The sequence below is a fragment of the Nannospalax galili genome, unplaced genomic scaffold, assembly GCF_000622305.1.
Source record: "Nannospalax galili isolate Female #2095 unplaced genomic scaffold, S.galili_v1.0 scaffold64, whole genome shotgun sequence".
Lineage (NCBI taxonomy): Eukaryota > Metazoa > Chordata > Mammalia > Rodentia > Spalacidae > Nannospalax > Nannospalax galili.
The window spans coordinates 1,971,617-1,984,816 of record NW_008352316.1 but is presented as its reverse complement, the minus strand read 5'-3'; the positions used below and the strand labels follow the sequence as shown (position 1 = coordinate 1,984,816).

Below are 13,200 nucleotides of genomic sequence, written 5' to 3'. Positions count from 1 at the left end.
AAATTATTTTTTATTTTAAAATTTCTAGTTGGAGGAACGTTAAGAGCAAGAAATGATTTTAGAAAGGGTGACTGAGTGCTAAAAGCAGATACAACTGGCTGGGATAAATTAAAACCCAACTTGTCATTTTACACTCTAAACAAAGAAAAGAAAATTATTTTAAAATTTCTAGTTGGAGGAACGTTAAGAGCAAGAAATGATTTTAGAAAGGGTGACTGAGTGCTAAAAGCAGATACAACTGGCTGGGATAAATTAAAACCCAACTTGTCATTTTGAATGTCACACTCTAAATTGATTCATTTCACAGAGAAATTCAAAGAGATGACATCTCATGTAGGATATGTCAAACGAAAAAAGAAAATTCAAACATTCAAAAGTAAAGGCAATTTCTAGCATTTTACCTTGAGTTCCAGCCTGGTGGTATTTGCCTGGCACCGATAAGTGGCGAGAAGAAAGTTGTCATTTGACTGGAAAGATTTCAAAGTTGAGAAACAACAAAAACATCATCAATAATACTGTTTCCATTCATTTACTTCAATACCTATCACTTGTGCTAAGTACTTTAAAAAAAGATTTAGGAGCAGCAAAGGGTGAAGAGTCCTATGTTGAAAATTTAATGACAGATGTGTGGAGGTGACTATATTTGTCTTTCTACTTTTGTATTTTAAATCTCCACAGTAAGTTTCTGTCTTAAGAAGCCACTATCCTAGAAACAAGTTTTAAATTAGCATAAAATAATCATTTCAAAGAATTCTGCAGTGCCTTAAATAAGTCAATTTCTTTTTGTTTGAGACAGGGTATCACGTATTCCAGGCTGGCTTGGCTAGACTTAGATACATAACAGAGGATGACCCTGAACTTCTGATCCTCCCTCTCCACCTCCAGGGTGCTGGAATCACAGCTGTATACTATCATAACAGGTTTATGTGATCCTGGATATAAAACCCAGGGCTTCGTGCATACAAATCAAACACCTTACCATCTGAGCTACATCCTCAACCCCCAAACAGGTAACTTTATCAGAGGGACCTAAGAATCAAAACTTTTAAATTTATGTTACTTTGGGGAGGATGGTGTTAGGACAAGGTAACCACTATCTACAGCCAAGGATGACCCTGAACTCCTGCCAACTCCAAGTACTTGGATTATAGGCATGAACCACCATGTTTAGGTAATTTGATTTTTCAAGTGATAATCAAAAGAAAATACTTATTTTGAAATTATATTTAAAATATAGGCTATGTATATTGGTACATACCTTTAATCCCAGCACTTGGGAGGCAGAGGCAAGTGGATCTCTGTGAAATAAGAGCCCATCTTGGTCTACATAGTGAGTTCCAGGCCAGCTGGAGCTACAGGGAGACCTTATCTCAAAAAAACAATAATAGTAGTAACAGTAAGATAAGCCCCTCATACCTCCCACAGTTATCAACTAGTGCATCTAATCTGGATTCTATCTCTCCCCTAAATGCTCTTCAGGAGCCAGACCTTGCTCTAAGACTGTTGTCTGATAACTAGACAGAAGCAAATGAGTGCTTCTGAGGCACAGTACAAAGCACCAGCACCATCTAATTACAGGTACTTTGTAGACAGTGCTCAACAAGTCTGCTGAATGAAGGCTTTAAGGAAGCTCTAAGTCCAGAATGTATCAAAGAGAGCAGGGGAAGTAATATATTGTGTTCCAATGCAGCTAAGTGTAAAACTATAGCATTTTCAAGACATGTTTTAAGAACTTCAGTTTACAGAAAAAAAATGTGCATAGAAGGAGAGGTAGCACCAGCTGAGAGTAAGTCAGAGAGGTGATTAAGACATGGACGGTTTTCTGTACACAGTGAAGATCTAGACACTGATATCCAGCAGGAAATAGGAATATTTAAAAGGTTTTGAGATTTAGTGATGTTTGGGCTTTAAGACCTCTGATGGCAATGTATAGTAGGCTTAATGGAGGCAGAGAAGCTCAAGGAGTAAGTTGTGTAGCAGGGCATGTACGGCCTACACTGTTAGCTCAGAGGAAACTGAGTGCAGGGATGAGCACCCCAGGGGAGTTTAAGAAATACAGGCTCAGGGTCCAGACTGAGGACAGGGAAAGGTCAGAAGCAAGTTTAGGAAAGACAGCAGCAGCAACAGGCTCCAACAGCACCTCCAGACTTCACTCAAAGGGGAACAATGAAGATTTTGAGTGTTTCTATATTTTTTAACTTACCTCAGTGTCACAGCTGCTAAAGCTAACAACAGCAGAATTCTTATCCACATCAAGTAAATCTATTGGAACATCACTCTAGAGTAAATATTAAAAATGAGAAAGGTTCAGATAGAAAAATATACACAAAATGCAAAATGTTTTCTCTAAGGAGTCTCCTTATTTCTAGTTCATAATTGTCTTCAAATTTGAGCATGTGAATGTTTTTAATTTATAGCTGATAGTTTATACTAGCTTTATTTCCCCCATTGTTTCTTTTTGGCTTGTTTGTTTTGAGACAAGTTCTCACTAAGGAGCACTGGCTGACCTGGAAACCCCTATGTGGACTACGCTGGCCTCAAAATCACAGAGTTCCACCTGCCTGACCCTCCTGAGCTCTTTTTTTCTTCTGTTTTTGTTTTTTTATGAAATACACTACAATATAGCCTAGAACATTGTGTACAACTGGGATTATACAGAACAATAGAATATGTAAGGTAACTTTATATTTAGTTTGAGAGACCTGAGTATCTCCATCTTGGATAAAACCTCCATAGGACTGACCCAGCCCCAGGCCCTGTTCCAAGAAAAACCACAGTACTTGGAATGGATAGAGAACAACTCCCCTGCCAACGGTCAATTAACCAGGGACAGGAAAGTACTAAAAGTCCAGATGTCTCTTCAGATTTCCTGAAGGCAGAAGTTTATGGTTTGGCACTGGGCTGCAACCAATCAGTTTAAAGGGCAACATTCCTTTAGTTAGGTTGACCAATCAGATACTTGCCAGGCTGGAATCCCCCTACTTGCTGAACTTGCTGAAATAAATCTATAAAAACCTCTGTCTCCCAAAGCAAGGGGTCTCACATCTGAGATCCGCTGGGCTGGTGACAGAGTGGGCCCAAACTTAAGCTTTCAACAATAAAAAAAAAAAACCCTTGTGTGTTTGCATTGGTCGGCTCCTTGGTGGTCTTTGGGGTCTCACAAACAGGGCACAACATCTTGGGGACTCGTCTGGGATCCCCAAGACCACCCACCCCGGACCCCCGAACTGAAGGGTTCCTGGCCGGCCGGTGTCTGCATCTAGTTGTGCCTGTCTGTGTCTGTCCCAGCTTTTGTTTTGAGCCTTGAGGCAAACTTGCGAATAGTGTGGTCAGGAGCAGTTGGAGCGGACACGCTGGATGACTGTGACCACAGAGGTCTGTCTGGAAGATGTTCCAGACCCTGGCAGAGGGGATGGAGGGCCCTGAATTCTGTTGGTTTCTGTGAAAGGACAAGGCGGGTCACTCCTGCGGCCGGAGGTTCGCTGCTGTCCTACTTTCAGTTTTTCTTCCGCACAAGCAAGGGAATTTGCTGCTTGGCCTTCTGTGTGTCTCTCTGTCTCTCTGTTTTGTCTTTGGTTGTCTATTTCTCTGTGACTGAGAGGGACGCAATGGGACAGATTCCCTCTACACCCCTGGACCTGGTTCTTGCACATTTTGGAATGGTTAAGACTCAAGTCCATAACCTCTCTGTTGTCAAGAAGGATAAACTAACTACTTTCTGCAGGTCTGAATGGCCCACTTTCAATGTGGGATGGCCCTCAGAGGGGACCTTTGATCCTGCTGTCATTAATGCGGTTGAGAAAATTATTCTTTGACCGCGTGTAGGACACTCGGATCAAATATTATACATGGTGGTCTGGGGAGATTTAGTTAATAGCCCCCCTCCTTGGGTCAAATCTTTTCTTCCTTTACAGAAAACTGAGATGCTGACAGCTGCAGGATGGAAAACGACAACCCAGAAAACACCTAAACCTGAAACCAAACCATCAGTACCATCTCTGTACCTTGTCTTACAGGGTGGCACAGAAGAAGATCTAATTTTTCCTCCCCCTCCTTATCCACCTCCTCCACAGGAGGTACCCCCTCTGGAACCAGTGCCCCTGGCACCTCTGGCACCCCTGGTACCAGATTCTTCATAGGCACAGGGGGACCGGCTCAGGGGACTAGGAGTAGAAGGGCAGCAATATCAGATGGTCCAGACTCTACTGTTCTTCCCCTCAGAGTCACCAGCCCCATGGATGAGACTGGCAACCAGCCCCATCACTACTGGCCATTTGCCACTAGTGACCTTTACAACTGGAGAACCCAGAATGCTCCCTTTTCTGAAAATTTTAAGCGGCTTATTAATTTATTAGAAACTGTCTTATTCACAGACCAACCCACTTGGGATGACTGTCATCAATTATTATAGGTCCTGTTTACCACAGAGGAAAGGGAATGTATCCAATCAGAAGCCAGGAAATTAATTCCTGGCAATACTGGTGTCCCTACTACTCACCCAACACTGATTGATGCTGCCTATCCACTGACCCGGGCTGACTGGAATTATAATACTGCAGAAGGTAAGGGGAGGCTTCTGGTTTACCACCAGGCTCTGTTGACAGGTCTCAAAGGGGCTGCTCATAGGCTAGCTAATTTGGCAAAGGTATACGATATTAGTCAGGAACTAAATGAAAGCCCAGCTGCATTCTTGGAGCGAATTACGGATGCCTTCCACAGGTACACTCCATTAGACCTGGAGGCCAAAGATAATATAGCAGCAGTGGCCATGGCATTTGTTAACCAGTCAGCTCTGGATATAAAAAGCTCCAAAGAGTAGAGAGACTGGGTTTTCAAGAGCTTAAGGGATTTAATAACTGTGGCTAAGAAAGTGTACAATAATAGGGACAGTGCAGAGGAAAAACAGATAAAGGCAGAAAGGAGGCAGAACAAGGACCTGGCAAGGATACTGCTGGCTGCCACTGCAGATCCAGAGGACCAGCAGAGGTATCTGAGACAGATAGCATCGGGGAAAGGAGTCTCTTGCAGTATGTGGATGACCTACTCGTAGTGGCAGACAGCCAAGAGGCTTGCATGGACGGCACAGAATGCCTGTTGCAGACGTTGGGAAGCCTGGGCTATCGGGCCTCTGCTAAAAAGGCCCAACTATGCAAACAACAGGTCCACCACTTAGGCTATATACTCAAAGAAGCGCTACTGGTAAAAGATGCTGACAAACTGACTTTGGGCCAGAACTTGACCATCACCACATCACATGCAATTAAAGGAGTTTTAAAGCAGCTCCTGGACAGATGGCTAAGTAACGCCCGTATAACTCGTTATCAGGCATTACTTCTTAATCCTGCTAGAATCACCTTCCAGGTACCAGTTGCCCTGAATCCAGCCACACTCTTGCCGGACCCAGACTTGGATGCCCCCCCTGTATGATTGTGCTGGAATCCTGGCCCATGGCCACAGTACCCCGTTATCTGATGCTGAAGTACATCAAGAGAATGCAGGACTTAATTCAACATGCTGAAGTAAACATCAAGAAGACCAATTTAAAGATTAAAGACATTGTCAACGGTTGGAATGCAGTGCCAAATATTAGAAATCCAGGAATCAGACTTTGAGGGAGAAAACCTGGAGCCTATTGGGAAATGGATTTCACTGAGGTGAAACCTGGCAGGTACGGATACCGTTATTTGCTAGTCTTTGTAGATACTTTTTCAGGATGGACTGAAGCCTTCCCTACGAAACACAAAACAGCTCAAATGGTGGCAAAGAAACTGTTGGAAGACATCCTCCCCAGGTACAGCTTTCCACAGATGATAGGGTCAGATAATAGACCAGCTTTTGTGTCCAAGGTGTCAGAGTCTGGCCACAGTTCTGGGGATTGATTGGAAACTACATTGTGCTTATAGACCCCAGAGTTCAGGACAGGTAGAGGTAATGAATAGAACTCTGAAAGAGACCTTAATTAAATTGACCTTAGAGACTGGAGGTGAATGGGTGACTCTCCTTCCATTCGCACTCTATCGAGTGCATAACTCCCCTTACCAGATGGGATTAACCCCCTTTGAGATCATGTTTGGAGTGTCCCCTCCCATTATTCCTAACCTCCAGGAAGAGAAGATTACTGAATTTAAAGATTGGGACCTGTTGGATGACCTCAGGGAAATCCAATGGTCCCATTAACATGTATGGCCTAAACTACGTGCTCTTTATGAGACAGGACCCCCTCCAGAACCTCATCGATACTGATCCAGTGACTGGGTCTACGTTAAGAGCCACTGACAAGGATCCTTAGAGCCACAGTGGAAGGGGCCCTATGTCATCCTACTGACCACCCCCACAGCCCTCAAAATGGATGGTGTAGCATTGTAGATTCATCACACACATGTACGGCCAGCTGACCCATTCGCCGTAGAGGACTGCACATCCCCAGCTTCAGGATGGTGAGTTTCAAAGGACCCCAACAATCCACTCAAGCTAAAGCTCACCTGATTTTCAAACTGTTGACTGTATATACTCTGTTCCCCATGATAGACGCTCCTGCTCCGGGAAGTCTGCATCAACCTATGAATCTGACTTGGGTCCTCCAAGATGTGACAGGAGGTAATATTTTGTTTCAGATCTCTCGAGTAGCGCCTCCAGCTACTTGGTTCCCAACTCTGCACTCCAGTTTAGATGCTTTCTTTGATTTCAATCCTAAGGGAGGCACATATCCTTACACTCTAACTAACTCCCCAGGCCCACACAGAAAACCAGGCCGGTTCTATGTTTGCCCAGGGCCTGGAACTCCAAAATACAAGTCTCAGAGAAACAGGTGTGGAGGGGATAGTGCTACTTATTGCACTCACTGGGGCTGTGAAACAATGGGACACATATGGTGGACCCCCCAGGGAGGAGATCTTATTAAGGTAATGTGGGAGCAACCAATACCCACTATCAGTCGCTCCAGAGTATGGGTGATAAAGAACATGAGATGAGGGAGCACCCATAATTGGTCCCCCAAGGTACTAGTCAGAGGGGGCAATGAGAGACCTGAGTGACTCCATCTTGGATAAAGCCTCCATTTTGTATGGGACTGACTCAGCCCTGAACCCTGTTCCAGGAAAACCACAAAAAAAGTATACTTGGAGCAGAATGAGAACAACTCCCCCGCCAATGGTCAATTAACCAGGGACAGGAAAGTACTAAAACTCCAGATGTCTCTTCAGATTTCCTGAAGGAAGCAGTTTATGGTTTGGCACTGGGCTGCAACCAATCAGTTTAAAGGGCAACATTCCTTTAGTTAGGTTAACCAATCAGATGCTTGCCAGGCTGGGAACCCTCTACTTGCTGAACTTGCTGAAATAAATCTATAAAAACCTCTGTCTCCCAAAGCAAGGGGTCTCACATCTGAGATCTGCTGGGTTGGTGACAGAGTGGGCCCAAGCTTAAGCTTGCAACAATAAAAAAACCCTTGTGTGTTTGCATTGGTCGGCTCCTTGGTGGTCTTTGGGGTCTTACGAACTGGGCACAACAGAACTCACTATATAGACTAACTACACTGGCCTTCAACTCAGAGATCTGCCTGCCTCTGCCTCCCAAGTGTTGTGATTAAAGGTGAGTGCTACCACACTCAGCTTGTGTCTAGCTTTTTATGTAGGTTCTAGGGATCCAAACTCAATTCTCCATGCTTGCACAGCAATTGAACCATCTCCTTAGCTCATATAAGTTCATTTTTAAAAAGCTGAATTCCCTGTAACATGGACAATCATCTGTGATCTCCTGAGCAGAGCAGTCTAGGAGAAAGATGCTGCCCTGTGGTGTATGGGCCTGGGGCTCCTGGAGTGCTTCAGTGTAGCAACCTGTGAGCTCACACAACTTATGAGCTGGTTAGTTTTTGTCAACTTGACACATAGGCACCTGGTAAGATGGAATCTCAGTTAAGGAATTTGCTCTATCAGATTGTCCTGTGGCCATGCCTATGAGACATTTTCCTTACTTGCTAATTGATAGAGGAAGGCCTGGCCCACTCTGGGTGATGTGTTGCTGGGCATTGGTTGCATAAGAAAAGTAGCTGAGGCCAGGCGTGGTGGCCCAGGACTTTAATCCCAGCACTCAGGAGGCAGAGACAGGTGGATCTATGTGAGTTCAAGGCCAGCCTGGTCTATATAGTGAGTTCTAGGTCAGCCAGAGCTACAGGGAGACCCTGTCTCAAAAAGACCAGGGGAAAAAACAAAAGTAGCTGAGCAAGCCAGGTGAAACAAGCCAGTGAGTAGTGTTCCTCCATGGTTTCTGCTTCAAGCTCCTGCCTTGGATTCCCTTAATGATGGACTATAACATATAACCTAAAATAAACCCTTTCCCCACCAAAGTTGGTATTGGCCAGTGTTTTATCAAAGCTAAAGCAATCAAGCTATAACTGAAGATTATTATTTAATTAATAATCTGAGGTTTCTATAGCATTTATTGATTTACTTAGAGACAGCGTCTCCCTGTAGCCCCAGGTGGCCTGGAACTCGCTACGTATGTAGACCAGGCTGGCCTCAAACTCACAAAGATCCATCTCCCTTTGCCTCCCAAGTGATGGGATTAAAGGCACGTGCCACCATGCCCAGCTTCTATTGCATCTTAAAAATTTTTTTTAATTATTATTTTGTTCTATGAGTGTTTTGTTTGTATGTAAGTAAGTGCACCTGTGTTGTGTAATGACCATGGAGGCCAGAGGAGAGCGACGGATTCCCTGGTACTGGAATTACAGACAGCTGTAACTTCCAGATCCCCTGGAAGAGCAGCCAGTGCTCTCAACCTCTGAGCCATCTTTCCAGCCTCTCTACTGCATCTTTTAGAAAGATGTCTTGTCTTCCTCCAATTTATTATTTTCACACTTTCTTATGGGTTTTCCATTCATCCCTTTCTATTTTTTGAATATCTTCCAATTAAATAAATGAATCAAAAATAATTTGAAGTTACCCATTATTATCCCTAAATTTCACGCTTTAAGATTATCTACTTTGCCTATTGGCTTACCTAGAAACTACAGGGTTGGTGAGTAAACTATATTGTAACCTATCATCTTAGCATTTAGAGATTTTTAAAAAGATCTAAAAAAAAAGCATTAATTGCTGTAGCTTTTCCCTCATTTTTGTTTATTGAGATAGTCTTACTCTATAGCCCAGGTTGGACTCAAATTTGCAGCAATCCTCCTGCCTCAGTCTCCCAAGTATTACAATTACAGACAAGACACCAAGCAAACACTGGCGTTTTCTAAGCCATATCACTTTTAAAATTCCTCTACAGGGTGGCCAAAGAAGGAAATGCTATTGTCCTTTCTATCTCTTCTTGAAACTGAAGTTCACACATTTTTGTTTGATTACTGTCATGTGATATAAAGATATACTCAACCCATAAACAAACTGATTATCTAATCGAAGATTAAGCCTTAAACATTTAAAATTATAGTCTAAAACTAAAAGTGCTTAATAAGTGCATGGGACTAGTATGCAAAAATAGATCCAGTCATAAAACAAAGAATTTAGGCATCCTACTTACCTGTATTAAGACATTATCTATTGCAGTCTGCACCTCTAAAATAAGGCTGTAGCTGGCATCATCTTTATTCAATATAAACTTGTCATTTATACTAAATGAAGGAACTGCTGACTTTGCTTTGCTTGACTGTGAAGACTGTTGGTAGTTCTCTCTTTCCTGCAGTACCTTATACTGCAGATGTTCTAACTCACTCCTACAGGAAAATACATACAATCTTATCACCTACAAACATTTGAGATTCTTACAATGTGTAAAATGAGCTTTTGCAAAATGAACTTTTAGTGGTTCAGCTAGTAGAACTATATATGTGACATGAACAGGAACATTTTTTTGCTTCTATGACTGACCAAATGATTCCATATCATTTTCCACTGATCCAAAAATTAAAACATCTATTCAGTATAAGTATTATTAATAGAACTGCATCAAGGCAGGCTGCAAATTATCACAGCACCATAATGACACACTAAATGAGAAGCAAACACATATTTTTCTATAAGATATTAGGTAGATACCAAAAATGAGAAGACTGCAGAGTACTAACATTCTGGGAACCACAAGGATGATCATGAACCAGTAGCACTATTTAAGTTCCATCAGATGTTAGAGCACATTCTCAGTGGATTGCAGATGTTCCAGGGGACAGGCCGCATGCAAATGAGGTAAAAAGTAATTGGAGTGGGGGCTGGAGAGATGGCTCAGCAGTTAAGAACACTGACTGTTCTTGCAGAAGATCCAGGTTCAATTCCCAGCACCCACATGGCAGCTAACAACTGTCTGTAACTCCAGTTCCAGGTGATCCAACAGCCTCTTCTGTCCTCCGCAGGCACTGCATGACACAGGTGCACTTACCTACATGCAGGCATAACATTCATACACATAAATAAAAATAATAAAAATTTTTTTAAAAAGTAATTGAAATGGAAAAGCATGAAGTTTAGCTAGCTCAAGTGAAGAGGGGGAAAGGGTCTGAGGAGGAACCTGAATGGGATATATGCAATAAATAAAGGAAAATATTCATTTGTTCAAGAAATATTTATTGATCAATATTATGTGTTTGCTTCAGTGTTCCATGTTCTGAATGAACACAATAATATAAATGTGTAACAGAACTCATATTCCAGTTTAGTCAAGAAGGGGAAGACCTGGTTATTGAAAAGGTATTGCAGAGGATGTGACATAGCAGTTAGTCATACTTTACTTGATAATCTTTTTTAAAAATGTGTGTGGGTGTGCATGTATGCTTGTGTGTTTGAATGCATATGGGTGCACTATTTATGGGTACATATACTCATGTGTACACATGTGTGTGGAGGCCTAAGGTTGGTACTGGGTGTCTTCCTCAATTACTTTCCATTTTATTTATTGAGACAGGGTTTCTCTTTGAACCTGGAGCTTGCAAACTGTGGCCAGTCAAGCTAGCGAGCATGCCCCAGAGATCCCTCATATCTGCCTCCCAAGTGCTAGGGTTACAGGCAGGCCACCACTTGCTCAGCTTTTATCATGGGATCTGGGGATCGAAACAGGTCTTCACAGTTTTGTGGAAGTGCTTTATCCAGTAAGTTTTCTCCCTAGCTTTACTCTGAATTCTTATTTCAGGAACTAGGATACCCGGAATGAATCTGGCTTATCAGTTTCATAAACATTAGAGTTTGTCCTTCTAGTGGCCTTTACAAACAAGCTCATACTACTAGAACTTGTGGCATCTGCTGCCTTAAAAGTTCTTGGAGCCTTCAACTACAAAAGGGGAGCTCTCATTTCCCTAAGAAGTTAGCAAAGGTTGCCAAGGGGTGCACAGTCATTAAAAGTTTTAGCAACTCCCATTTCCTCATTGTATATGAATAAGGGGTCAACTTTTCACAGGACTTGTCAAATTAAGCAGGCCATGAAAGCAACCTCAGATCTACAGTGGACATTATTCAGATCCAGCATGTGAGCCAAAGTTACCATCAGAATGGTTCACAGGAACAGTGACCATCAAAACTAATAAAAAAAATTTAGCCATTTATGTTCACATCTTTGTAATGCATGTGAAAAAGCAAAACACTGCAACTACATACACCTAAGCAAATGAAATGATGCCACTCTGGATCTAAGGAAAAGTCAATGAAGAAGAATACAGAATGGGCATGGTGTCACATGCCTGATATCCCAGCAGAGAAACAGAGCCAGGTGTGGTGGCACACACCTTTAATCCCAGCACTTGGGAAGCAGAGGCAGATGGATCTCGAGGCTAATTTTCCCAAATCCCTAAACTTTCATTTTGAATGGTGAGAAATGAAGGGTATCATTCCTACCAATGAAATACAGCTAGTATGTCTGTAACTAACAAAAAGGGACAACTACATACTTTCAAGAGATGAAAACAGTGAAGAAAAAACCGACATTACCGTAAAGAAGAAATTTTATTCTGCATTTCCTGATTAAGTTTTAATTCTTCTCCTGGTCCACTTTCCTTATGTGTGGGCTCTGTTGTCAGACCTGTAACCCAGCCTGTAAAGATGAATTATAATCACACAAGACTTAGTGCCGTGAGTGTGAAGGTGTGTGACAGAACCCCTAATCATACTCCTCTGCTTTGTCCACTACCATCAACCTAACTTAACCCCAGGACTTCTTAGAAAACCAAACAAAAAACTTCAAGCAGGAAAATAGTCACACCAGAAAGGAAGCACGTAAGCATTTTGTGACATTACTTTTTCTTTGAAGTACTATAATCTTTCAATTCATAAAAAACTTCAGTTTTCAAGTATGTATGTCAGCACATCCTAACAAATTCAAAAGTAGTTGAAATATCAGAAATTGGTTGTTACAAATTATTTTCATGAAATTTTAAATGCATAAGACTCCTGTGAGAATACAAAGACTACCTCCTCAAAATTAAGTTTGTATAAGAAATGTATTAGGCTAAAACATAGTTTCAATTTTAGTAAATACTTCTCTTTAAAGCAAAGACTACTATTCAGTTTTCAAAGGTATTAGAGACACTATGCACGCCTTAAAATATTACTCAAGAGCTAACCATTTTATAAATTGGCAAGTCTACTCCTCCCACCCTTTTTTTTTTCCAGTGCTAGAGACCTGACCCAGGGTCCCATACATGCCAGGCAAATGTTCTACCACTGAACTAGATCCCCAGATATTGTTCCTTTTTTTAAAAAAAAAATTATTACATTTATTTTGGGGGGAGGGAAGATGTGTTAAGGCACAGATGTGGAGGAGGTCAGAGGATAACTTGTGGGAGTTGACTCTCTCTCTCTCCACCATGTGGGTCATGGGGATTGAACTCAGATGCTAGGCTTGGCAAGTGCCCTTATATACTGAGTCATCTAGCTGGCCCCACTGTGCCTTATTTTTTAAGTCAATAATGTTTATAATCCTGAAATAAGAGTGAGTTTCTATAATATTATTTTAAAAGTAGTCATTGTGGGACAGAGAGATGGCTCAGCAGGTGAAGACGCTTCTACCAAGGCTGCCGAATTGAGTTTGATCCCCAGGACTCACATGGCAGAAGGAAAGACCCAGCATTTGGGAAGCAGAGGCAGGTGAATCTCTATGAATTTGAGGACAGCCTGGTCTATACACTGAGGTTCATCCCAGCCAGGGCTACAGAGTGAGACCCTGTTTATAAATAAATAAATAAATAAATAAATAAATAAATAAATAAATAAATAAAAT

General features: G+C 42.0%; 1 protein-coding gene across 6 annotated transcripts in view; it reads right to left on the bottom strand.

Moving 5' to 3' along the window:
* The window catches only part of Bbs7 (Bardet-Biedl syndrome 7), a 73,024-nt gene that overhangs the window by 40,469 nt on the left and 19,355 nt on the right, over positions 1-13,200 (bottom strand). For all 6 annotated transcript variants that reach the window (XM_017802252.2, XM_017802253.2, XM_008849238.2 and 3 more), the window contains 4 exons: positions 11,913-12,015; positions 9,523-9,715; positions 2,204-2,278; positions 402-467 (listed from right to left, as the gene is read on the bottom strand). In XM_017802252.2, coding sequence (XP_017657741.1) covers positions 402-467; positions 2,204-2,278; positions 9,523-9,715; positions 11,913-12,015 — 437 coding nt within the window. The remainder of the gene's footprint in view (positions 1-401; positions 468-2,203; positions 2,279-9,522; positions 9,716-11,912; positions 12,016-13,200) is intronic.